The sequence below is a fragment of the Schistocerca cancellata genome, chromosome 4, assembly GCF_023864275.1.
Source record: "Schistocerca cancellata isolate TAMUIC-IGC-003103 chromosome 4, iqSchCanc2.1, whole genome shotgun sequence".
NCBI lineage: Eukaryota > Metazoa > Arthropoda > Insecta > Orthoptera > Acrididae > Schistocerca > Schistocerca cancellata.
Genome location: NC_064629.1, coordinates 871,980,953 through 872,008,854, shown reverse-complemented (window position 1 = coordinate 872,008,854; position 27,902 = coordinate 871,980,953). Strand labels below are relative to the sequence as shown.

Genomic DNA, 27,902 nt, shown 5'->3' with positions numbered 1-27,902 from the left:
TTCATCACGCTATCTGGACATCCTTCGTGAATTTGTGGCGGTACAAACTGCCTTAGACGACACTGCGAACACCTCGTGGTTTATGCAAGATGGTGCCCGGCCACATCGCACGGCCGACGTCTTTAATTTCCTGAATGAATATTTCGATGATCGTGTGATTGCTTGGGGCTATCAGAAACATACAGGAGGCGGCGTGGATTGGCCTCCCTATTCGCCAGACATGAACCCCTGTGACTTCTTTCTGTGGGGACACTTGAAAGACCAGGTGTACCGCCAGAATCCAGAAACAATTGAACAGCTGAAGCAGTACATCTCATCTGCATGTGAAGCCATTCCGCCAGACACGTTGTCAAAGGTTTCGGGTAATTTCATTCAGAGACTACGCCATATTATTGCTACGCATGGTGGATATGTGTAAAATATCGTACTATAGTGTTTCCCAGACCGCAGCGCCATCTGTTGTTGAAAATTGTAACTACTGTAATTTCGAAAGTTTGTCTGCCTGAAAATGTACTGTTGTCCCAAGCATATTGCAACAAACGGTGTATTTCTATCGCTGCTCGTTTAGTTTTTATTGCCGTTTCAAATATACCGGTCATTTTTGAAACACTCTGCTGCCTTCACTACTTCATCCCTCAAAGCTACCCATTCTTCTTCTACTGTATTTCTTTCCACCGTTCCTGTCAATTGTTCCGTTATCCTCTCCCTGAAACTCTGTACAACCTCTGGTTCTTTCAGTTTATCCAGGTCCCATCTCCTTAAATTCCCAGCTTTTTGCAGTTTCTTCAGATTTAATCTACAGTTCATAACCAATAGATTGTGGTCAGAGTCCACATCTGCCCCTGGAATTGTCTTACAATTTAAAACCTGGTTCCTAAATCTCTGTCTTACCATTATATAATCTATCTGATACCTTTTAGTATCTCCAGGGTTCTTCCATGTATACAACCTTATATCATGAATCTTAAACCAAGTGTTAGCTATGATTAAGTTGTGCTCTGTGCAAAATTCTACCAGGCGGCTTCCTCTTTCATTTCTTAGCCCCAATCCATATTCACCTACTACGTATCCTTCTCTCCCTTTTCCTACACTCGAATTCCAGTCACCCATGACTATTAAATTTTCGTCTCCCTTCACTATCTGAATAATTTCTTTTATTTCATCATACATTTCTTCAATTTCTTCGTCATCTGCAGAGCTAGTTGGCATATAAACTTGTACTACTGTAGTAGGTGTGGGCTTCGTATCTATCTTGGCCACAATAATGCGTTCACTATGCTGTTTGTAGTAGCTTACCCCCATTCCTATTTTTTTTATTCATTATTAAACCTACTCCTGCATTACCCCTATTTGACTTTGTGTTTATAACCCTATAGTCACCTGACCAGAAGTCTTGTTCCTCCTGCCACCGAACTTCACTAATTCCCACTATATCTAACTTTAACCTATCCATTTCCCTTTTTAAATTTTCTAACCTACCTGCCCGATTAAGGGATCTTTCAGATTTTTCAGAGACGATATTTATTATTATTACATGCGTTTTTTGTTTCTACATCCATACGTACATGTACATCTACATCTGTATCTGTACTTTGCATGTCACCTTACGTTGTTTTGTGGAACGTACTTCGTGGACAATTGTCACTTCCCCTCTTTCCTGTTCCCGTGGCTAATGGTTCGGGGGAAAACGACTGTTTGTTGGTAATGCCAGCGCGTGAGCTTGAATCTCTCTTGCAAGGGGGAAGAAATTTGTTGGTTGAGTTTTCTTGGAACGTACTCTTACGCTATCAGTGTTAAACAACAAACCACATCCTCCGGCACGACGCCTCTTTTGTAGCATCAACCACTAGATCTGGATCAGCATCTACGTAAATTTGTTTTGTTTTGTTTTAGGGTGCAAAAACAACTAACGTCACGCGCCCATGCCAGAACCGTAGAACACCAAGAAAAATAAGGAGTTAAAAACGACTACACGTTAAGCCCAAGCGACGGAAGGAAAGACAACTAAAACAGATACTTGGAGAAAGGTACATAAAGTACGCCATAGAGAAACAGTGGCCCTGAACTAAAGATTAATTTCCTACGCCGCCGCGCGGTTAGAGACGTCATGTCACGGATTGCGCGGTCCCTCTCGCCGGAGGTTCGAGTCCTCCCTCGGGCATGTGTGTATGTGTGTGTGTGTGTGTGTGTGTGTGTGTGTGTGTGTGTGTGTGTGTGTGTTGTTCTTAGAATAAGTTAGATTAAGTTAGTTTAAGTAGTGTGTAAGTCCCTTAGGAGTTCACACACATTTGAACATTTTTTGTCCTTCGCCATGTTGCTACGACGGCTAAAAAGCAAAACGCGGTCGACACTCTGCACGTCGTTCGCTAAAACGGCCAATAACTCAGACGGCAAACATAAAAGAGTACGTAAGTGGTTAATAAAAAGGGCATTCCGTCAGGCAATGGTGAACTGTCAGGGCAATGAGCACATAGTGGTGGGGGAGCACCAGTCAACAAAAGGCGATGGCTAAAAAGACAGTGCACAATACACAACCTAGCTAAAATGATCCCCTCACGGCGAGAGGGCCGAGAGGGCGTCGTCCAACCCGATGGGAGAGGCTAAATTCCCCGGAGCTTGTTCCGATGAAGAGAGGATAAGTGGTGATGCCAAATTGACACCACCTGCTGACAGACGGCAATACAGAGAACATCGGAGGGAGTGGAAGAGCTAGCAGGCCGAGGTACGAGGACTGCAGCGCTGGATCAGGAGGAAGTGGGAATGTGATCTACCTCACTCACAGTAAAGACGGCATTCTAAGCACTCATGATACTGAGAAGAGAAGGTTATCGCCTGATCCTCCTCCACTCGTTTCCGATGCAGGCAGGCAGGGTGACAGTGGGTGGAGTTCGAAATCTCCGCAAAACAGTAGCCCGAGGTGCTGGAGATAGCAGTAGGGTCCACTATGACATCATCTGCTACCGTCAGGTCGGAAATTGGGGAAAGGACCTTGGTCCCCGACAGCTATCGGAGGGTGGCCCATACAATAGAAGATGGTGTCGAGCTGTTAAAAGAAACAGTAAAGGAAATCAAGCTAGCTTTTTTGCTATCCCAAAGAACGCGACGACACTGTACACGCAGTAGCCTCTTCTTCAGAGAGAAGTGACCAGGAACCCATATGAACATCGCAGTGGCTCCATCAAGAGTGAGTAAGTGAGAGCTTTCCTGTACCCGTTGCACTAAGGGCACTGAGAGAGTCAGAGCAGATGACGCAATTGAAAAGCCTGCGTCGCCGGATGTACTGCGTGGCCTGATACAGGGCGAAGAGCTCTGCTGAAAATACTGAGCAGTGTTCCGGAAGCCGATACCGAAAATCGTCGATGCCAATGACGAACGCACACCTTACACCATGGTCAGTCCGAGAGCTATCAGTGTAAAAAATGGTACTATCGCGAAGTTTCGTGCGGAGGGCGTGAAACTAACTGCGATAGAGCGAGGCTGGAGCAGTGCCATCCGCCGCACGAAGCCAAGGTGGTGAAGGGTTCACATCCATCGGGAAAGTGGTGGGTAGCTGCAGGAGCAAGAGCCGAAAGCGAACTCCAGGAGGTAACAGAGAAGAGGGACGCGCCCCATAATGACGATCAAAGGAGTCATCGAAGAGGTGGCACAGGATGGGTGGCCAGGCATGGTAGACAATCGGCATGCGTATCCGCTGAGGAGAAGGTAACGGCGGTATAACAGCGGTAGTTCGGCTGCTTCGGCGTATAGACTCTCAACCACGCTAGTGCAAAAGGCGCCAATGGCTAAACGGATGCCATGGTGGTGGATAGTACTGAGACAGTGTAAGAGGGTCGGACGTGCAAATGCATAAACGAAATACCCATAGTCTAGTTTCAAACGGACAAGGAGCAGATAAAAACGGAGGAGGGTGCTCCGATTCGCTCCCCAGGAAGTACCGCCGAGGACACGTAGGACATTTAGAGACTGCGTTCAGTGGGCGGCCAGGTAAGACCCCTGGGAGGACCAAGAAAGTTTCCTATCGAGAATGAGGCCCAGGAATTTCGTAGTTTCAGTGAACGGATGAGCAACAGACCCAAGAAGTAAAGACGGGGGAAGAAACCAGTTACGTCGCCATAAATTCATACAAAACGGCTTTGTCAGTGGAAAAGTGAAATCTATTGTCGATGCTCCATGAGTAAAGACGGTCGAGACATCGCTGAAGACGCCGCTGAAGTCCGTGGAGAACTGCAACAGATGACAAAATCGTCAACGAAAAGGGAGCTGGAGATGCCCAGGGAGAGACAGGCCATAATAGGGTTAATGGCGACAGCAGAGAGGACGACGTTCAGGACGGAACCGTGAGGCACACCTTTTTCCTGGATAAAGGTGTCCGACAAGGCAGAACCCACACGTAGCTTGAAAACTCGGTCTTTTAAGAATTCCTGAAGGAAATGGGCATGAGGCAATGGAAGTCCCTGGTGTAGAGAGTACAGAGGATATCAGTCCTCCAGCAGGTGTCGTAGGCTTCCTCCAAAACGAAAAACACGGCCACAGTCTGGTATTTCCGCAGAAAACTATTCATGACATGGGTTGACAAAGTGACGAGATGGTCAACCGCAGAACGGCGCGTTCGAAATCCACACTGTGCAGTGGTTAGTAAATTGTGAGACTCGAGCCACCCTACCAGCCAAGCAAGAATCGTATGTTTCATCACCTTGTAAACACAGCTGGTGAGAGAAATGAGCGATAACTAGAAGGAAGGTGTTTGTCCTATCCGGGATTAGGTATGGGTATGACAACTGTTCCGCACCAGCGTCTGCGAAACGTGCCCTCTGCCCCGATGCTATTGTACGTATGAAGGAGGAACTGCTTGCCGCCAAGAGAAAGGTTCTGCAACAACTGAATGTGAACATCGTCCGGTCCTGGGGTGGAGGATCAGTGTGAAAGTATGATCTACCTCCGTCACAGTAAAAACGGCATTCTAGCACTCATGATACTGAGAAGAGAAGGTTATCGCCTGATCCTCCTCCACTCGTTTCCGACGTTGGCAGGCAGGGTGATAGTGGGTGGAGCTCGAAGTCTCCGCAAAACAGCAGCCCAAGGTGCTGGAGATAGCAGTAGGGTCCACTATGACATCTGCTACTGTCAGGTCGGAAACTGGGGAAAGGGCCTTCGTCCCAGACAGCTATCGGAGGGTGGCCCATACAACAGAAGATGGTGTCAAACTGTTAAAACAAACAGTAAAGGAAATCGAGCTAGCTTTTTTGCTATCCCAAAGAACGCGACGACACTGTGCACGCAACTGTTTGTAACGAATGCAATTGGTCGTCGTAGGATGACGGTTAAAAACGCGGAGAGCACGTCTCCAAGCGCGAGTCGCGTCGCGGCGCGCCTCAGTCCACCAATGGACCACGAACGGCACGGCAAAAAGGAACTGCGAGGAATGGAACGTTCTGCGGTGGTAAGGTAAAGTTTGCAAGATATTCTGCCTGGTTATCGCAACTGAGGAATTTTTTTTGTCATGTGTTGTTACCAAGTGTACCCGCCCTTGGCGGTCTCTACTTGTTTGTCTGTGGTTAGGAAAGGTAGGTTCTTCTCATTCTTTATTTACACATTCAGAAGTACTTTGGCTCTCGTTTGGGTCCTCAGTTGTTCTGTTGATTTGACCTTTCCTGTTGGGAGATTTTCGTTTTGTATATTTTGTTGTCTTAAAAGTTTTGTCTATTGCTTTCTTTGAAAATTCTTGTCCAGGATGGTAGTCTTCGTCGTGAAATTAACTGTATTTTCCAATAATTTTTGTGGTGTTAGCCAGTAACTATTGATTTTGGGACTTCGTATTTATGCCATGGTTGTGGTGCTATTGTGGCGACGTTTCTAAGTTGAGGAGTACGTTCTCTAGATGCGTCAATTTTTTGAAAGAGTTTTTCAGCGTGGTCTTGGATTTTTTCTATGATATACTTTTCATTTAGTTCTTCGTGGATTTCTGTTACCCTCTTCCAACGAGGTACGGCGAGGGACCATCTCACGCACATATTTTGTAAAATTTGCGTTTGTTTAATATTAGTTCTCCAGGTAGTTCTCCATGCTGCTGCTCCATATAAGATTGTTGGTTGGATTGTAGATTTGTATAGTTGTATTTTTGTTTTCGTATTTAATTCTCTACTTTTAAAGAAAGGTATTAGGTTGTTCATCATTTTTTGCGCTGTCCTCTTCTGTTCTGTAGCATTTTCTTTGAACGTTAGTGCTTGGTCGAGCTGTATTCCGAGAAATTTGGTCTTTGTATTCCATGGTATGTTTTGATCAGCTACTTAAAGTTGTGTTCTTAATCTTGGTTTTCTCTTTATTGTGAAGAATACTGCTGCTGTTTTTGTTGCGATGAAGATGATTTTGTTCCGTTGTGCCCATGTTTCCATTATGTCGATTTGTCTTTGCGGTCTTGCTATTATTATATCGATGTTACGTCCAGATGTAAGGAAAGCTGTATCATCTGCATATAAGCTTAACGTTACATTCGGCAGAGCAGGCAAATCGTTGATATATAAGTTAAAGAGTGTGGGTGAAAAGACGGATCCTTGTGGAATTCCTGCTTCAGGAGTTTTGATGGGTCATCTTTTGCCTTGAATTGTGACGAAGAACTGTCTATTTTGTGGGAATCAGACAATGATTTTTATGTAGCAGTCTGGAATGAGTGTTATCTGGTGGAGTTTGACTATTAGGTTTTCTTTCCATACTCCGCCGTAAGCTTTTGATATGTAAAAAAATACCGATGCTGTGGATTTGCTTAGGTTAAAGTTGTTCTGGACGTGTTTGGTAATTCTGATTAATTGAAGTTCTCCTGATAATTTGGAGGTGAAGCCGAATTGTTCTGGACGCATTATGTTCTGTTCTGTTAGTGTTGTACTCGTTTTAGAATTATTCATTCGAGGACTTTTGCTAACGTGGGTAGTAAGCTTATTGGTCTGTGGTTTGTTGCGTCCGACGGGTTTTTCCCCGGTTTTGGTATGGGAACAATTTTTGCTGTTTTCCAGTTGTCCGGAAAGTATTCCATTATTAAACAACTGTTGATTATTCGTGTTGGTAAAAATATGGATTTTCTTGGTAAATTCTTTAAGTGGATGTTGGATATTTGGTCGGCGCCTGGGGCTGTGTTTTTCGTTTTAGATATTAGTTTCTTTATTGCTATTGAAGGTGTGTCTCGGAATTGCTGTAGAAGGTGTTGGATTCTGTCATCTTCGTTTTGTCTTTGGTATAAATTTGGTTGTTTGTTATTCGGTAGGGACATTTGTTGATTGTATTCTTCGGTGAAGAGTTCTGCTTTTCCCAATGTGTCGAAGAGGCCCGTTAATTGCTGCGTGGGGTGTTGGTTGTTTTCTGATATTTCTAACTAATTTCCATTCGTCTCTGTTGTGCAAGACGAAGGCTGCCATTTTATTTTACCATGTTTGTCGACGCCATTCTGTTACTATTTTGTGTAGCTCTCTGGAGAGTTTCTTCATTTCGTGTCTGCGGTTGTGGAATTGGTGCCATCGTCTTCTATATCTATTTCTTTGTGTTTTAAACTCTTCTAGTAGTGATGGAAATGTTTCATGGTATGGTTCTGGAACGATGGTTATTATTGATGCTCATTTTGCAGCCGTTTTAATTTTATTAGTTAGAACCTCTACTGCTATGTTCATTCAGTTTTTTTTACATCTAAGTTCATTGTTGGTCGGATGTTGTTTAGGTATCTTGTGTATTGTTTGTACTGTTCTTGGATCACCAGCCGGGTGCAGTCATTTTCAAACCACGATATTTTGACAGCGTTCCTTGCCGTCATCTTCAGGTGATACCTCCAGACTGAGCGTCTCCGCTGAATCTCCTCCCCTTTATACTCTGATAGCTCCCCACCCCGAGGTTGAACCCGGCGTCTCTGTTGATCAGCCCATCAGCTAAACGTATGCCAGGAACACAGAAGGCACACTGAACTGAAGCAGCCTACAAAATCTGCGGTTGCGGAACATTACATGGATACTGGAGATACTATGGAGTACGCGCAAACAGAAGTTTTACGGCAGGCCTCGTCTTTTTGGGACTGTGTTCTGAAGGAGGCGATTGAAATACGTGTAGCTGATGGGCTGATCAACAGAGACGCCGGGTTCAACCTCAGCAAAGCCTGGGACCCAGCACTCAGTCAAGTAAAAGCACAGCCCCCACCCAAAGCGACCTCCGCGCCCGACGGAGGCCACAGGACATCTGATGGTCCACAGTTCGCATCCAGCAGACAGCAACCCGCCCCTCCCCACCACCCCTCCACGCAGCGCCGCGTACGGCAGAACGCGGGTGTGCTTCCCATCCATCACAGCTTTGCCCAACATATGCCTGCCTAAGGAGTTTTCTTGAACTTTATCCATTTTTACTGGAAATTTTCCATCTTAGCGGCAGATGTTAGACGTCGACTGCTTAGGTAAGCATAAATTTGATTCCTGTCGCACTCACTACGTTATCTTCCTAACTTCGCTTACATACCTGTTAACATCAGCAATCAGTGATGCTATGAAGGCCTTTCGATCATTGCTACCCTGTCAAATAACTCGAAAATTTGGGGCCTGTTTGTAGCAAGGACGTCTGAGACGGTTCTTTATCTAATTCTTCAAGAACATTTTTAGACAAGGCAAGAACAATATCATACGAATCCCTGTATCTGCCACCCGCGCTAATAATTTGTGTCTAATAGCTGATAAGTTGAAATCTCCCCATAGTACTAAACCACGATCAGGAAATTTACACGTGACACTCTCCAAGATTTCCCTGAATTGTTCCGCCACTGCCGCTGAGACATGGTGTCTACAGAAGCACACCTTTACCGTGTTTGATTCACATTTAACACTTATTTTCACCGAGATTAGTTAGCTTTCAGAATCTGCAATAATCTCACTAGATATTATCGTATTGTGCTGTTTGGGTTTTTGGGGTTTTCTCGACGTAATAACTGTCGAATGGCGTTGTGGAAACTGCACAATATTTCTACGACGCAGCTGCTCGTTATCTTCAGGTGTGACTATGGTGCCCAGATTTATACGTTGATTCCCTAGGACAGTGTAGGCGCCACGAGGCGAGGTTGTAACCTCATGAAATGAGGATGTTGACATCCAGAGCACCCTACCGGAGGAACGAACCGCGGGCTTCACATGCGTGGCGTGTGATAGCCCGGGCCCAAGCCGCGGACGCCACCATACGTGCGTGGGCAACGTGTTGAGACCTGGCCGAATTGTCCTGACTTCGATTCCCCATCTGCGTAATCTTTTTGCATTCGTTTCCCTGCGCCCGATAATGCCATGGTGTCGCCAATGTTGGGTCCCACACATTCTTCTTTTTCTTTTGCCTTTGTCTATGCGGCGTTGGCATCGTTACTATTGGATTTGGCAAGGTTAATTTCGGAGCTTGCCGGATACCATTCGAGTCGCCAACTGTTCACTCCGGGGAGGAATATGAGTACCCCCACACTGTCGGCTTGCAGTATTACCCACGAGAGAGTGTGTGAACATTTTCTAAATGTTTTCGGAACGTGTAACTGTGGCAGGACTTGGGTACCAGCCCAGTATCACATGGTCAGATGTGGAAAACCGCCTAAAAACCATATCCAGGCTGGTCGGCACACCAGAACTCATCGTCAACCCGTCAGACGGATTCGATCTGAGGCCGGCACTCCTGCCCGAATCCCGGAAGCGGAGTGCTAACAAACGTGGCTATGTGAGCTGGTCCTGGGTGCCGTGAATTGCTCAGCTAAAATTCTGTGTTCGTTAAGTCGTTTGTTATGCTCTAGTCCTGAGATTTGGCCACGATGTATCGCCCACACTGGGAGATGTTTCAACAGCTGTGTGGTCCAAGTCCTCACAAAGGAAGCGTACTTTATTAATTAAAAAATAATATTTCCGATCACAGATTCATACTGAAAGTTAGATTACAAATGCAGTTATGGTAATCATGGTCTGACTGCGTCAATATTTAATGATTCCGAACACATAAAAGACAAATTTACATAATATTATCGATTTTCCACGGCCTTCTGCACCCAATGGTGTGTTGCCTAGAAGCAGCACCATAGGATGTTGGTGGTGAATTCATTTTAATATCGGCCGATCAGTTAATTTAAGAAAGCAGTCGTACACCTGACGCCACCACAGGATGTCCAATCTAACCGCCAGGGATTCTTCGCAAAACCTCCAGCGGAAAAGCCGCCGGATCGGTCAGCATTGCCTCCCTTCCCCTCGTCCGCAGCTCGTGGCTAGCGCTGACGCCTCTTGATCACGGGGGTCCGGGTTCGATTCCCGGCCGGGTTGGGGATTTTCTCTGCCCGAGGACTGAGTGTGTGTTGTCCTCATCATTTCATCTTCATGATCATTCGTGACAGTGGCTAGACTGGACTGTGTAAAAGAATTGGATTGTGTAAAAATTGGGATTTTGTACAGGCGCTGATGACAGCGCAGTTGAGCTTCCCACAAACCAAACATCATCACCATCGCTTCTCCTACTGACTTCCCTCCACCCAGCCGGTTTCCCTCCCCTCCCAGGTAAGATGCGCTGTGTGCACTAAGGCAATAAAATCTTCTCCCTTGCCCCTAATCGGTTGCAAATTCTTGATTGAGCCCATTCAGTTGCAGATTCTTTATGAAACCCATTCAGTTGAAGATTCCTTATAAAGCCCACTCGGTCGCAAAAGCCCAAGTGGTGGAAGATCTTTGGTGGAGCACCTCGTCAATGGAATCCTGTCTATCGTTGGTGTGGAAATTGCTGCCATTTTTAATTAACATGAACTGGCTTCCCTTACTTTAGAATAGTCGGGTGTAAAATTAAATTGGTAGAATTTCTTTCAATCTGCAGGACTCTTCACGGATCCTCATCGCTTGCTGTAATTACGTGAGCGAGCAGTTTGCACCGCAAGCTGTCTGCACCACGCAGCCGCCGAGAGGTAGGAATTGCTACGCTGTCGCCCTTTTTGGTCATATCTCGCGTCTCTCATGGCCAAGTACTATGCCTAGTGTACGTTACTTCTGATAGATTCTCACATTTCACCTCTCTCTGGGCTGGACGATCTACAGCGTGGTTGTAATTAAGTTTTCGCTAGTTGAGCCAGTGTGAAACTATTTACCCTATAGGTACATAACTTTATAGAAATGATGTTCAGAATGTGCGCTGCATGATTTGTGTTATTAGTAACGTTTTGGTCATGACTTGCCTTTAGGCGCTGGTACTGGTACGCCGACGTAGGAGGAACCTGAACCCATAGGACCAAGGTCACGTTGTATGAACGGCACTCATTACTCGGATCTGCTTAACCAACATGTGATCTCTTCTCTACGAGAAGGAGGTGTTTTCGACTCATTTGCTTTGATGCACGATGGAGCTCCACCTCACGTTGCTATTGGAGTCACTCGGTTACTCCGTAATACGAGGGTTGCAACTTTAATAGTGGCAACTATTTATTTACAGCTCGTACAAAATAGATACGTGTTTCAAAGTTTTACTCACCTTCAGAGTAGTCACCAGCATTGTATATAACCCGTTGCCAGCGATGTGGAAGTCGTAGGACACTTTTAGCAGTGCCAGTTGTGTTGACAGTTCGACCGGTGCGGTCTACTGCCAAACGAATTTGTAGCAGTTCTAAATCGAATGCCGTGAAATGTTTCCCTCAGTTTAGAAAAAAATGGCTCTGAGCACTATGGGACCTAACATCTTAGGTCATCAGTCCCCTAGAACTTAGAACTACTTAAACCTAACTAACCTAAGGACATCACACAACACCCAGCCATCACGAGGCAGAGAAAATCCCTGACCCCGCCGGGAATCGAACCTGGGAACCCGGGCGTAGGAAGCGAGAACGCTACCGCACGACCACGAGATGCGGGCTCAGTTTAGAAATCGAGTTGAACTCACTAGGGCTTATGTCAGGGGAGTGCAGTAGGTGGTATAGCACTTAGCAACCCCATCAGTCAAACAAATCAGTAACGGCTTGCACTGTACGTGCTTGAGTATTGTCCTGCAAAATGATGGTCAGGTCCTGCAGAAAGTGTCATCACTTCTGTCTCTATGCTGTTCATTTTTGAAACACAACCTACGGCCAGCTTAGAGACAGAAGTGGTGACACTTTCTTGAGGACCTGACTATCATTTTGCAGGACAATGCTCAAGCACGTACAGTGCAAGCTGTTACTGATTTGTTTGACTGATGGGGCTGCTAAGTGCTATACCACCCACTGCACTCCCCTGACTTAAGCCCTCATAAGTTCAACTCGATTTCTAAACTGAAGGAAACACTTCACGGCCTTCGCTTCAGAACTGCTACAAATTCGTCGGGCAATTGACCTCGCCGCTCGAACTGTCAACACAACTGGCACTGCTAAGAGTATCCTACGACTTCCACATCGCTGGCAACGAGTTATACACAATGCTGGTGACTACTTTGAAGGTGAGTAAAGCTTTGAAACACATATCTATTTTGTACGAGCTGTAAATAAATAGTTGCCACTATTAAAGTTCCAACCCTCATAAATTTGGAGAAAACCGAATCATTTCCCGATCGTTACAAACTGCGTGCTCACTAAGATCACCAGATTTGAACCCGTGTGACCTCTGGCTGTGGCGTTACTTTTAGGACAGAGTTTATCAATGGGACACTAACACACGTTAAGGTTGAGATGACATGGAGGTAGTCAACATCCCACCAAAGATGTTATGGGCAGCGGTAGAGCTGTCTCTAGTGCAGTTACTTCTCTTCCGCATAACCTTACAAATATTTTCACAAAGTCACATTGTCCTATGATCATTCGTTTTTCATGATGGCCCTCTGAAGCAGTAAAAGTTTTATTATAACCCACCCCTGTTTAATTTCTTGTTCAATTGTTTTTTACTTACGACTTGTCTTTCCTACAGAGGATTGGTTATCCGACGAGTAATCCAGAATTATTGATGTATGACATCCCATCCTGTAAGAAGGCTACTTCTAATTTAAATGTGTTTCTAAGAATTCTATTTGTAATTATTCCATTAAGTAACTGCTCTCCTGATATTGGTTTGTAGCCTTCCCATATTCCCTTTTCAAATCACTCATTCTACCTTAGATTCACCAGGGGACAGAAGACCTGCAGGTAAGATTTCTTTTCCCTGCTGATTAGGAAGTGATCTCATAGAGGACAGCCAATTAGATGTAATTAATCTCATCTTATATCTTTTATCACATTCACCACACGCTACAGTATGTATTTAGACCGCTTCTTTGATGAATGAATCCCAGTAGGTGGAGGCGAAGGAGAGGCTCTACGTCTCCCGTAGTTGATGCCGTGTCCAGTATCGAGACAGTGGTCAGTAGCAGAAGAGTTTTCTCGCTGGCCTGCTGGTGTGGCGTCTATGTGCATCGCATCTGTCACGTATTGCGACACACCTGGCCGATGTACGATATCTCACACTGACACGGGATTTTGTATATTCACAGTCTTCTTAGATCTCTTCTTTCACGGAATCCAGTATCGTTTGCACTTGCGCCGAAGGACGCAAGACACATTTCATAATGTGTTTCTTGAAGGGACATTCTGGAGAACACATCTCCAACATAAGGGAGGAAAAAACATCGTAGTGAAGTTCTTGGTATCTTCTGGTTGGTTGTGATGTTTCACACATGCTTGTCAAAATTCATGGTGAATTTACTTGTGGGAGTAGTTGTAAATACAGAACTGCAATGGTTAAGCTCAGCTGACAAATTCTTTGATATACCTCCAGCTACATGAACCAGCGTCCATATTACGCCGCTATGTTGAGATGGATGATGAGACCTTGTAACTTGTAAATACAGGTCGTTGTGTGTTCCTATACGAAACACACTGTGACTCAAGGCACCTGTAACATCTTGTAAAGAGAGGTTTCCACTTTTCTACACTTTCCGTCGCAAAAGCGCTAGGAACACCTGTTTTTTGTTCATAATTTTGGAGGTAGAATAAAAAGTACACCTGTATGAGCACATGTATTTAGACATGTACACTCCTGGAAATGGAAAAAAGAACACATTGACACCGGTGTGTCAGACCCACCATACTTGCTCCGGACACTGCGAGAGGGCTGTACAAGCAATGATCACACGCACGGCACAGCGGACACACCAGGAACCGCGGTGTTGGCCGTCGAATGGCGCTAGCTGCGCAGCATTTGTGCACCGCCGCCGTCAGTGTCAGCCAGTTTGCCGTGGCATACGGAGCTCCATCGCAGTCTTTAACACTGGTAGCATGCCGCGACAGCGTGGACGTGAACCGTATGTGCAGTTGACGGACTTTGAGCGAGGGCGTATAGTGGGCATGCGGGAGGCCGGGTGGACGTACCGCCGAATTGCTCAACACGTGGGGCGTGAGGTCTCCACAGTACATCGATGTTGTCGCCAGTGGTCGGCGGAAGGTGCACGTGCCCGTCGACCTGGGACCGGACCGCAGCGACGCACGGATGCACGCCAAGACCGTAGGATCCAACGCAGTGCCGTAGGGGACCGCACCGCCACTTCCCAGCAAATTAGGGACACTGTTGCTCCTGGGGTATCGGCGAGGACCATTCGCAACCGTCTCCATGAAGCTGGGCTACGGTCCCGCACACCGTTAGGCCGTCTTCCGCTCACTCCCCAACATCGTGCAGCCCGCCTCCAGTGGTGTCGCGACAGGCGTGAATGGAGGGACGAATGGAGACGTGTCGTCTTCAGCGATGAGAGTCGCTTCTGCCTTGGTGCCAATGATGGTCGTATGCGTGTTTGGCGCCGTGCAGGTGAGCGCCACAATCAGGACTGCATACGACCGAGGCACACAGGGCCAACACCCGGCATCATGGTGTGGGGAGCGATCTCCTACACTGGCCGTACACCACTGGTGATCGTCGAGGGGACACTGAATAGTGCACGGTACATCCAAACCGTCATCGAACCCATCGTTCTACCATTCCTAGACCGGCAAGGGAACTTGCTGTTCCAACAGGACAATGCACGTCCGCATGTATCCCGTGCCACCCAACGTGCTCTAGAAGGTGTAAGTCAACTACCCTGGCCAGCAAGATCTCCGCATCTGTCCCCCATTGAGCATGTTTGGGACTGGATGAAGCGTCGTCTCACGCGGTCTGCACGTCCAGCACGAACGCTGGTCCAACTGAGGCGCCAGGTGGAAATGGCATGGCAAGCCGTTCCACAGGACTACATCCAGCATCTCTACGATCGTCTCCATGGGAGAATAGCAGCCTGCATTGCTGCGAAAGGTGGATATACACTGTACTAGTGCCGACATTGTGCATGCTCTGTTGCCTGTGTCTATGTGCCTGTGGTTCTGTCAGTGTGATCATGTGATGTATCTGACCCCGGGAATGTGTCAATAAAGTTTCCCCTTCCTGTGACAATGAATTCACGGTGTTCTTATTTCGATTTCCAGGAGTGTATAATGCCTTCTTCCAGTTTAGTTCTTATAAATTCCAAATGTATCATCAAAGGTACACCTGTGAAAAAAGAGATTACATCGAAAATCATTTGGTTTCAGGACCAAATGCTTGAGGTACAATATAAAGTCTGCAGAATTTCAAATGTAGTTTCCACATCTCGCAACCAAAGGGCTCAAAAGAGACGCCGAATGTTTTGCTAGGTAGTATGTTGAGATTCCAATATTGGTAAGTGTGAAGCGAAACATGTTGTTTATATATATTTGGTAGGCCACGAAGTCTCGGTGGAAACGGTGGTTGTACGCATAAGCTCTTTTTCTGATGGTTTGTAAAGTAGGTGGAGCGTTGGAGAGTGATGTACGAGTATTCCCTTGTGCTGTATCCGTAGGACCCATTCTGGACACGACGATACGCTAAGTCCTGCAATAAATCAGTCATAGTGCCAAAAATAAGGTATCACAGACAGAAGAGCAGCGGCGTTGCCCTAGTCAGCAAATAAAATTTCTGTATATGTGTCTTCTCTTAAAGATCGAAATGTTTTCTTCTCCTGAGTAGTGGCGTTCTGCTTAGGTGTTGGCATCCTTCCCATGCAAGTCCCTTGCCTTATTTCTTCAGCTGTTTCACTTGGAAATTTTAAAACACTCTGCTGAGTGCCAGTAATAAAGTCTCTGTTGGGCAAGATCTTAGGAGAGGGCTAGAGTTCTAGTCACTTCTCCAACACTGTTATCGTGGCATTACCTAGTGGTTACTCTATAAATTAAACGCAACTTGTCTGCATGATTTATCTTATTGAGAAGGTGGACGTGTAACACAATGGAACTTGAAATTTTATGCAGCACGTCCAGCTGCCGCGTCCAACACCGTTCACTCATTACCAGGAACCCTCTGATGAACGTGACCCGATATTCAGATGAATGGAAGGACTTCTCGAGAGTCTACGTAATTCTTTCCTTGTAGAACGGATTCTCTCTTTCACCAACGCCCTGCTGGCTTGTTGTTTAATTCTGTTAGCGTCAGAAAATTCTACTTATATACTGATTGGATAGGAAATCATAGGTGCCATATGGCAGGACTATAACTTAACCGCTTAGGACTTTGATATCCATAGCCTCTTTATGAAAAAGCAAGTCATGGACTCCGCACGCGCGGCTCGGAGAAGCCTGGCCATAAGCCGCCAACCCCAACGCAGGCGCTGGCAAGATGTTGGTAGCCGACCTAGCTGCCTTGGTTACAATCACCCATCGGCGTGATCTCGTGCAATTCATTAATCTGCGATCGGCTACCCATCAAGTCATTTGCTGTATTTCGACCACTTCCATAACAAAGGAGTCCCAGGAGGTGTAGGCGGACAAGACGATCTTAATATCGCCCTAGTTCATGCCCTGTCCGTTATCAAGACAGTGGTCGGCAACAGCAGATTTTTCTGGATGACATAGTCTGGTATCTGTCACGTCTGGTTACTTCTTAAACCTAGGTTGTCTTTTACGAAAACCACAATCGTTTGCATTCGCGCCGGAGGACGCAAGGCACATTTTATTCTGCGTTTCTTGAAGAGATAGCTAATGTTGAAGGAGAGACCGTCAACACAAGGCAAGAAACCATATTCTAGCTGCTCGTGATGTTTAAAGCGTGCTGGTCGTAATACATGACGAGTCTGCTTCTGAACACAGAGCGCAGATGGCTAATGTCTGGTGACAAGATTTCTGCATCTGAGATAGTACGAGCTATCATTTAACCACTCATTCTTCCCACGATCAATGTTCGAGTAGAACTAAAAGAAGCTCTAACAAAAGGTACACTGGGAAGTACCCTCAGCCATGCACTTCACAGTCGTTTTTAGATTATAGATATAGATTAAGAGAAGCGTGATCAGTGCTGAGAAAGATGCTACAAAACGCTGACTCAGCCTTTGTTGTGGGTTGGCAAGAGAGCCAACCCGGTACTACTAGAGGAAGCCGAAAGGCACGCGTTTTAGCTCACGCAGGCTGGCCTGAGGTCTGGAACAGGTCAAGGAAATTAGACTAGCAAAAAAGGACGTAGCTGTGGAATACTTAACTTTAATCCATAAATGGCGTACATCGCTCTTGACGGCACATGTTTTACAGCATCAATAGTAACTGGTAATGGCGCCTTGCTAGGTCGTAGCAAATGACGTAGCTGAAGGCTATGCTAACTATCGTCTCGGCAAATGAGAGCGTATTTTGTCAGTGAACCATCGCTAGCAAAGTCGGCTGTACAACTGGGGCGAGTGCTAGGAAGTCTCTCTAGACCTGCCGTGTGGCGGCGCCCGGTCTGCAATCACTGATAGTGGCGACACGCGGGTCCGACGTATACTAACGGACCGCGGCCGATTTAAAGGCTACCACCTAGCAAGTGTGGTGCCTGGCGGTGACACCACAGCCTTCACCATGCATGTACGGCTATTAGGCTCTACCTTTTCAGCCAGCCTGTTGAAAATGAGAATAGTATCTGAAACCAGGTACTACGCGTCATTCGTGGCTACATGAGCCACGAATTACAGCCTGCTACAACCAGTGCACTCACTTTCCTAGCCCCTGATCTTCCAATGACCCATAAGCCCACACTCTGTTCCAGTCACAAGGGACAAAGTGCTCCGTGTCGCCTCATATGTGCTCTCCGCAGTAGAAAAAACCTTAAACACGTCCTTAAAGCGTAAAAGACATCCATGGTACCAGAGACTCGAGTTGGAGCTACTGTTCGCTATTCCTCCTGAGGTGCGCAGCGTCTAGATTAGGTCATCGGAAAGAGTTGCGACGTAGGGGTTCCCAGGCGACGCCAGAGGTGTCAGAAGTGCCGTAAGTCTCGCTGCAGCTGCCTCAACGCCACCACGATCCCAGGTCAGCACCCTGCAGCCTGTCGACTCCAGATAACGAATTATGACGGTTTCTGAACGGTGGCCAGTCCCCATGTACCCGTACACAACAGGTCCAGTCCCTATCTAACTTATCCTACGTTTAACTAAACATGTGCTATACCACTACCCGAAGCTGTCTCTGTGTAAAATCTACGTACTGCTACTACCCTTTTTCCGGATGTCATTGCACTAAAAAGTCAGCTCACGCGACACAATTTCTCCAAGATAAACAAACACTTGGACTCAAGACAGATAATTTTTAACTGAAAAGTACACATTTCAGTAGATTCCTTCTAAAAATTAGTTTTCATCTTTGCTGACGACACTAAAATTGGCCAGGAAATAATGTTACAATCTAGATCCATATTGAGGAAAAAGTCGAAAGCCTAACAAACTTAATTTATTATAGTTCACGCCAAGCACTATTGAAATTAGAATAAACCATTACATATTTCACTTAGAAGTCATTATTTACGTAAACGTACCAGCTGTGGGAGGGAAGTTGCGTGGCATCGGAGGATCGTCCTTTTGCTTGCGGAACAGCTTCATTATTCTCTCCACTTCACGCTCGCAGTATTTGATGACTCGCTCGTACTTGTCATCCATCTTCGTCAAGGGGATCTTTTCGCTCACCTGTGAACAGTATAAAAGAGATGCCTCTTATTTTGTGCGTACTTCTACCGTCAAAAGCAAAGGTCATAATACCCTTTAAATCGTATGTCGTCTTTAACGAGCAATAATAATAGCATAAAAATGCAGCAAATGAGGCAGGCGAAAGGGAATACAAACGTCTAAAATGAGATTAACAGGAAATGCAAAATGGCTTATCAGGAATGGGTACAGGGCAAGAGTAAGGATACAGAAGCATATACAATTGGGGGAAAGGTAGATGCCACTACAGGAAAATTAAAGAGACGTTTGGAGAAAAGAAAAGCAACTTTATGAATATCAAAATATCATATGCAAAACCAGTAAGAAGCCAAGAAGGAAAAGCTGAAAGATGGAAGGAGTATTGGGGAGGGCTATATGAGGGACATGTACTTGAAGGAATATTATAGAAAGAAAAAAAGACGTAGATAAAGATGAGGCAGGAGATATGATATAGCGAGAAGAATTTGACAGAACACTGAAAGACGTAACTGGAAATAAGGCTCCTGGAGTAGACGACATTCCTTCAGAACTACTGTTAGCCTCGGGAGAGCCAGCCACGACTGCACTATTTCCCCTGCAGTCTCAGATAATTACATAGAGTTTAAGAAGGAGGTGAAAATTACAATTCCAAAGAAGGCAGGTGTTGACTGGTGTGAATATTACCAAATTATTAGTTTAATAACTCATGTTTGTAAAATACTGACACCAATTCTTTATGTAACAATGAAATAACGGTTAGAAGCCGACCTCGGAAAAGACAGTCTGGATTCCGTACAAATTTAAGAACACGCAAAGCAATAGTGACCCTGCGACATGTCTTAGAAGCTAGGTCAAGGAAAGACAAACCTACGTTCATAGGCTTTTTAGATTTGGAGCAAGCTTTTAACAATGTCGACTGGAATACACTCTTTGGAATTCAGAAGATAGCGGGGCTAAAATACAGGAAGATAAATGTGATATACAACTTGTACAGAAACCAGACGTCAGCTATAAGAGTCGAGGAGCATGGAGGGGAAGAAATGGTTGACAAAGATGTGAGACAGGATTATTGCCTATCCCGAAGTTATTGAACCTGTACACTGAGCAAGCAGTAAACGTAACAAAAGAAAAATTTGGAGTATGAATTAAAGTCTAGGGAGATGGAAGAAAGCTTTCAGGTTTGCCGATATCATTGTAACTCTGTCAGAAACAGCAAAGTACTTCGAAAAGTAGACGAACATAATGGACTGTGTCTTGAAAGGAGGATATAAAATTACCGTCAACAAAAACAAAACAACGGTAATGGAATGTAGTAGAATTAAATCAGATTATGCTGAGGCAAATAGATTAGGAAACGAGACTGTAAAAGCAGTAGATGAGTTTTGCTATTTGGGCGTTAAAATAACTGATGATGGCCGAAGTATAGAGGATATAAAATGTAGACTGGCAATGGAAAGAAAATTGTGTCTGAAGATGAGAAATTCGTTTGCTATGAATGTAGATTTGAGTGTCAGGAAGTCTTTTCTGAAGACTTTGGTGTAGAGTGTCGTCTTCTATGGAAGTGAGAAGTGAACGATAAACAGCCGAGACAAGAAGGGAATAGAAGCTTTTGATATGTGGTTTTACAGAAAAATGCTGAAGGTTAGATGGGTAGATCACGTAACCAATGAGAGAAGAAAAGAAATTTGTAGCATAACTTGACTAAGAGAAGGGTGTCACGGAATCCGATATTGAGAGATGAAACCGGCATTAAATTCACGACGTATCTAGGAGCTGCCTTCAGAAGTCAACGGATGCATGGCGTAATGGTTCACTCAGTGGCCTGGCGCTGAACCGACCACAGACTACACAAACATGCAGAGGGGCCGGCCGGAGTGGCCGTGCGGTTCTAGGCGCTACAGTCTCGAACCGAGCGACCGCTACGGTCGCAGGTTCGAATCCTGCCTCGGGCATGGATGTGTGTGATGTTAGTTAGGTTTAATTAGTTCTAAGTTCTAGGCGACTGATAACCTCAGAAGTTAAGTCGCATAGTGCTCAGAGCCATTTGAACCATTGTTGAACATGCAGAGGCAGCGTCTACTGAGTGCATGACTCCGGTCCCGTGACGATCCGCGTAACAGCGGAGGATGCGCCTCTTAATCTGCCCCAAAAATGACTCCTACGTACGTCAGACGGAATCTTCCAGAAAGTGGTAGGTGTTACGAGGGTTATTCGGAAAGTAAGCAACGATAGGTCGCGAAATGGAAATCACAGTGAAAGTCAAAACTGTTTTATTTGCAATAGTTAGTTACAACTTCCAGCTAATTATCTCCATAGCCGCCGATCCGACTTAGACGTTTGTCGTAGCGTTTACCAACTTTCCAATACCCTCGTTATAGAAGGCAGCCACCAGTGCTTTCCGCCAATTCTCTACGCTGACCTACAGCTCGTTGTCTCTGCCAAAATGTTGTCTTCATATCCAGCGGTTCATGTGAGCAGAGATGAAACTCAGAGGGAGACAATTACGGGCTGTATTGTGGGTAATCAAACATTTCCAATTGAAAACGACGCAGGAGCATCTTCATTGCCCCTGCAGAAAGCGGCTGAGAATTGTCTTGAAGAAGAAACCGCACGACAGTTATGTAATGTTGGCTGCATAGCTACAGGCGAAATTTCTCACCAGGCCCTCGTACTTGGCGGGAGACACTATTGTTCTAGGTATATTTATGTGTCCTTGTGTGCTCAGAACTAAAAGGAACGACGTAACACGATCGACAGGCATACTAGAGACACTGCCCAACACTGATGTTGCTGAACGTAGCTGTATTGTTAGTTTTTCATTATTTCTATCCCAAGACATCTGTCCTATAGCGTTTTTATAGCGCTATTGTCCACTAAGCTAACCGTTTCTTCAGTACTCTCCACCATGCGCTTCGACTACGTTGATGCGCGGGGGGGCTCGAGCACCCACATACGTAATCTTGTGGGCGCGCCGCACCCGCAAAATTTTTAATTTGATAAAAAACATATTTCTCACTTGCCATTATCAAAAAGTAATGAACTATTAAAACACTGAGATGCAAGCTAAAATTTCTGACCTCTAAAACATGTATGTTCATTTCAGATGTCTTTACGCAAAGGCAACCAAGCAGCACACTCCCCCGTTCCTTAACTTATGGTTCAAATGGCTCTGAGCACTATGGGACTTAACAGCTGAGGTCATCAGTCCCCCAGAGCTTAGAACTACTTAAACTTAACTAACCTAAGGACATCATACACATCCATGCCCGAGGCAGGATTCGAACCTGCGACCGTAGTGGTCGCGCGGTTCCAGACCGTAGCGCCTTTAACCGCTTTGCCACCCCGGCCGGCGTTCCTTAGTTCTCTCTGGCCAAGTCAAAGGCACTCCCCAGAGTAACAGTCGCACTATACTGTGATTGGCGTCCCATATTTCCGGCTTGCTTTCATGTTTCCTTACCAGTGACACGCTTCAATACGCCCACTCCATTTGTCAACAATTGTTTTATAATATCTGCTTGTCAATACTGAGCAATAATAAAGAGTAATCTGAGGTATAAGGAAGCCGATTGTTACAGACTACCTCAATAGTAATTTTTTTAAACGCAACAACGGTGTGGTTTAAGATTTCAGTGAATATGTTTTCACGTAATCTGGATTGTTATTCTTTTGTTTGTGGAGACAATGGCATGAAGGACACGGGAGCTGATATTGTAGACTGAAGGGGTGTTACCGCAGTTACTACCTTAATAACAAGTACAAAGAAGTGGGTCTACTGACGGGATGCGTGGAACAAAAGCTCTTAGCCGGGCAATAATTTTCGCAGTTTTCAAAGCTGGAACACAATATTACGCATTGCTTCTATACAAACTTTCGAATTCGAACAGTTTCCAAGTCGCTATGGATAAGTTCGTCATACGTTTGTCGTCGTCATAACAGGTGGATATTACTAATACCGACAATAGTGAAAAGCACGCTGAACCAAAAAGTAAGGAACGTGAGCGTCAAGAGACCGTCTGGCAGGTCATACCATGAAGGATGTTGAAACACATTTCCTTGGATTTATTATGACAAATACACTCCTGGAAATTGAAATAAGAACACCGTGAATTCATTGTCCCAGGAAGGGGAAACTTTATTGACACATTCCTGGGGTCAGATACATCACATGATCACACTGACAGAACCACAGGCACATAGACACAGGCAACAGAGCATGCACAATGTCGGCACTAGTACAGTGTATATCCACCTTTCGCAGCAATGCAGGCTGCTATTCCCCCATGGAGACGCTCGTAGGGATGCTGGATGTAGTCCTGTGGAACGGCTTGCCATGCCATTTCCACCTGGCGCCTCAGTTGGACCAGCGTTCGTGCTGGACGTGCAGACCGCGTGAGACGACGCTTCATCCAGTCCCAAACATGCTCAATGGGGGACAGATCCGGAGATCTTGCTGGCCAGGGTAGTTGACTTACACCTTCTAGAGCACGTTGGGTGGCACGGGATACATGCGGACGTGCATTGTCCTGTTGGAACAGCAAGTTCCCTTGCCGGTCTAGGAATGGTAGAACGATGGGTTCGATGACGGTTTGGATGTACCGTGCACTATTCAGTGTCCCCTCGACGATCACCAGTGGTGTACGGCCAGTGTAGGAGATCGCTCCCCACACCATGATGCCGGGTGTTGGCCCTGTGTGCCTCGGTCGTATGCAGTCCTGATTGTGGCGCTCACCTGCACGGCGCCAAACACGCATACGACCATCATTGGCACCAAGGCAGAAGCGACTCTCATCGCTGAAGACGACACGTCTCCATTCGTCCCTCCATTCACGCCTGTCGCGACACCACTGGAGGCGGGCTGCACGATGTTGGGGCGTGAGCGGAAGACGGCCTAACGGTGTGCGGGACCGTAACCCAGCCTCATGGAGACGGTTGCGAATGGTCCTCGCCGATACCCCAGCAGCAACAGTGTCCCTAATTTGCTGGGAAGTGGCGGTGCGGTCCCCTACGGCACTGCGTAGGATCCTACGGTTTTGCCGTGCATCCGTGCGTTGCTGCGGTCCGGTCCCAGGTCGACGGGCACGTGCACCTTCCGCCGACCATCGATGTACTGTTGAGACCTCACGCCCCACGTGTTGAGCATTTCGGCGGTACGTCCACCCGGCCTCCCGCATGCCCACTATACGCCCTCGCTCAAAGTCCGTCAACTGCACATACGGTTCACGTCCACGCTGTCGCGGCATGCTACCAGTGTTAAAGACTGCGATGGAGCTCCGTATGCCACGGCAAACTGGCTGACACTGACGGCGGCGGTGCACAAATGCTGCGCAGCTAGCGCCATTCGACGGCCAACACCGCGGTTCCTGGTGTTTCCGCTGTGCCGTGCGTGTGATCATTGCTTGTACAGCCCTCTCGCACTGTCCGGAGCAAGTATGGTGGGTCTGACACACCGGTGTCAATGTGTTCTTTTTTCCATTTCCAGGAGTGTATTTGGACAAAGTGTTCTGTAGTGTGTGCAAAAACGCTTTTGGTTCTAGTATAGCGCTTCCGTAGGCAACTGCTATTTCTGCAGCCAGGTATTCGTGTAATTCATTTGTTCAAAATTGATTTTCCCAGTGGCAAAAGGCAACTAAACGTTTCAGTGTCATATAAAATGTACACTTCACCGTTACTCCGTGACAGCTCTGGTAACTACGGAACAGGGTACCATCCTGTCATCCCTTACCTCAACATATAAGTCAGATGATATGAACCCGAGTTTGATCTCATTTCTGTTGCTTTTAAGTCAGCTGTGTTACCGACTGAGCCAGGGCAGTCTCAACGTATGCTTATAGAATTGGTGTATTTTACTTTATCACTCCACAGATCTTCATGGAACAGGCAGTGTTCATATAATATTATAAATGAAAGGAAATCGCTGTAAAAAATATCGAGCCTATCCAGAAATCATATACCTTATTCCGCCATTGACATGTACCCACAGAAATTTTGGTTAGTCGGCGTCCTTGCTTGTGCAATCTTATAGGCAACGGGTTCTTAAGTCCTAGATATGCCAGACTCCCCTTGCACTTTTTCCTTGATAGTGTCCTTGAAATTCAACCATTATCGCTGCAGTCGCAGATCGGCTGCAGACACCGATTATTGGCAATACTTATTAAATAGGCGGTACGGGTATCCCGCATCATCCCCTAAGCTCCTCGGAGTATGGGACCTCATCATCATTAAAGACACAATTTAGATAGCTAATGACCGGAGAGGACACTGGATGAGATTTAATGTACCGAGCTGTCGCTGATCCCGTAATATTTGATGTGGAGGCAGGTTGATGACATGAATAAGGCAGATAAAGGGCCTTGTGATTCGCCCAGCGTCCTGTCAGACTTTGCCTGACGAAATGCGTGAATGCCGTAGGCAATAAATGTTTTCGGAATCGGTTCCACTTCTGTAAATGCTCTGTTTGCCTGAGTTGATTGCGCCGGTTACATTTTCCTTGAAATCAACTAAAGGTAAATCACTATACAGTGCGCAGTTACACCTCACATTACTACTTCCAGATGGTACGGCATATAGGAAGAATGACTTCAGCAACATAGGGAGAAACGATCACCATGATAAAATAAGGGAAATCAGAGCTCGTACGGCCGGCCGCTGTGGCCGAGCGCTTCTAGGCGCTTCAGTCCGGAACCGGGCTGCTGCTACGGTCGCAGGTTCGAATCCTGCCTGGGGCATGGATGTGTGTGATGTCCTTAGGTTAGTTAGGTTTGAGTAGTTCTAAGTCTAGGGGACTGATGACCTCAGATGTTAAGTCCCATAGTGCTTAGAGCCATTTGAACCATTTTTGAGAGCTCATACAGAAATGCTTTCCGCGCGTTATACGAGATTGGAATAACAGAGAGTTGTGAAAATGGTTCGTTGCACTCTCTGCCAGACACTTAAATGTTATTTGCAGAGTATCCATGTAGATGTAGATGCAGATATTCGAAAGAAAGGGGACAATGTGCTCGGAGGAAGAACACCGTTTCCGACTGGCAGCTGAATCCAGCAATGGGATACCCGGCCAAAACCTACATATAACTTTTACATTTTAGTTGACTAAGATCAGTCAACTCTTTGATTGTGATAACTAATAATACATACGTCCAATCAATGAGCTATATAAAACGTAACGAGCTTCGGGTCTATTCTCATTTTTCTAAGGTGAAATGCAGTTCAGAGCCCCCCCCCCCCCCCCCCCCTCATACGTTGGACTCGAGGTCGCATGTTGTGTTGTCGAAAGACACCCCAAAACCACCACACTTGGTGATTGTGCGCTATACCTGGCAACAACGGGTGTTGTCACATAGTGGTCACCACAACGGAGTCTAACGCTCGTGCGTGTCACTACAGGACAGCGTAAAGCGAGTTCGTCAGAAATTCCCCCATTTTTGCAACTCGTTACTCAGCGACTACGTATACGTAGCCATTGTGCTCTGAGATACTTGTGATTCCTGGAGAATGGAATGATATGTCTCACAAGTGCATTCCACAGCAGTCATTAGCGTATGCATCTTCAAATTTTATCAAATAAAATAAGTCTCATCATGTTATACTACAGTAAGCAGAGAATTACGTTGCGAGAAAAGCGACAGAGTCCATTGGTCTAACAATCATAGCACTAATAAAGCAAAAATTCTGGCTTTATTAAAATATAGAAATCAGTATCTTGATCACATATTAGTTCATTAAATTCCTGGCCGGTTTCAGTAGTTTACGCCCTACGTGTTGCTGGAAGTTTTGGATCTGATGACGGCTTCAAAGGCGAAAACGATCATGAATTTTGATAAATTAGTATGTGACGGAGATGTTGATTTCTGTAATTTACTTCCTTACAACGGTCACCGGTCTCCTCTTCAGGTACAAGCGGCCGCATTTCGCGACTATGGTTTGACTCACATGCGTGCACTATTGACGGAAGGAAGGAAGATTAGTGTTTAACGTCCCGTCGACAGCGAGGTCATTAGGAACAGAGCACAAGCACGGGTTAAGGAAGTATGGCGAAGGAGCGACTGTCCTTAAAATATATTTGTATAATTTAAAGGTTAATTCGATGAAAATGACTGTTGGTCACAGGCTGAAAACAGAAGACTTGAAATAATGAAGGTGAAAGTTAGAAAGTGAATTCTATTTAGATTGGTACCAGCAGTAAATTTTATTGAGAAGCTGCAAAATGATGGGAACATAAACGGGCACTTTTCTCCCTGGCATATATTGTCTCCCAGTCCGGTCTGTGGCAAAGATTTGCTTTGATGCTGCTTGATTGGTGCAAGGAAGAGAATGAAGCACTCAACTGAATTAGTGTGGGTTAATTGTTACAGGAACTGTATCTGTGGGTAAGCAATGAAATGAATGACTCCATGGCCATTTTGAAGGAACAAATCGAAGAACGAAAGTGCCAGAATTTGTGCAGTTCTCATTATTGTACAGTTGTTTCTATTATAAATACAAATATTAAAATGTCAAGATAATTATTTCCCGCCCATTCATCTAATAGGAAAACTAGATTTTTTTTCTTAAAAACAGGAAATTTAGTACACATCTATACGTAATTGAAGAACCAACAGGACAATGTTAGCTAGCAGTGATCTCAGTTGCAAAAAATATTAACTACAAAGAGTTGCGAAAATATTTTCCATTATGTGACTTGCAGTGTCCTAAACGTGTCAACAAGTGTGACCCATTGTCGAAAATATCAGACAGTTCTCGGTAACGCAACTATCTGTTCTTAGAAGGGAATTACGAAAATGTCAGTTTATTTCCTTACCCCTTGGTGCTACAGCCCATGAAGAGCCTTTGCCTTTCTTACGACTCAGTCTTTACGATCTTCTGCTCGTTTTCTCCATCTTCTTACTCCAATCTTTCTCAAGTCATTCTCCATATCATCCAGTCATCGTTTCCGTGGTCTCCCTCTGCACTTTCTAATACCTGGATTTCCTTTACCGACATTCTTGGCAGAT

At 45.7% G+C, this 27,902-nt stretch overlaps 1 protein-coding gene across 1 annotated transcript in view; it reads right to left on the bottom strand.

The window, feature by feature from the left end:
- The window catches only part of LOC126184483 (dynein axonemal heavy chain 5), a 976,026-nt gene that overhangs the window by 794,158 nt on the left and 153,966 nt on the right, over positions 1-27,902 (bottom strand). The window contains exon 15 of the mRNA XM_049926874.1: positions 18,768-18,915. Coding sequence (XP_049782831.1) covers positions 18,768-18,915 — 148 coding nt within the window. The remainder of the gene's footprint in view (positions 1-18,767; positions 18,916-27,902) is intronic.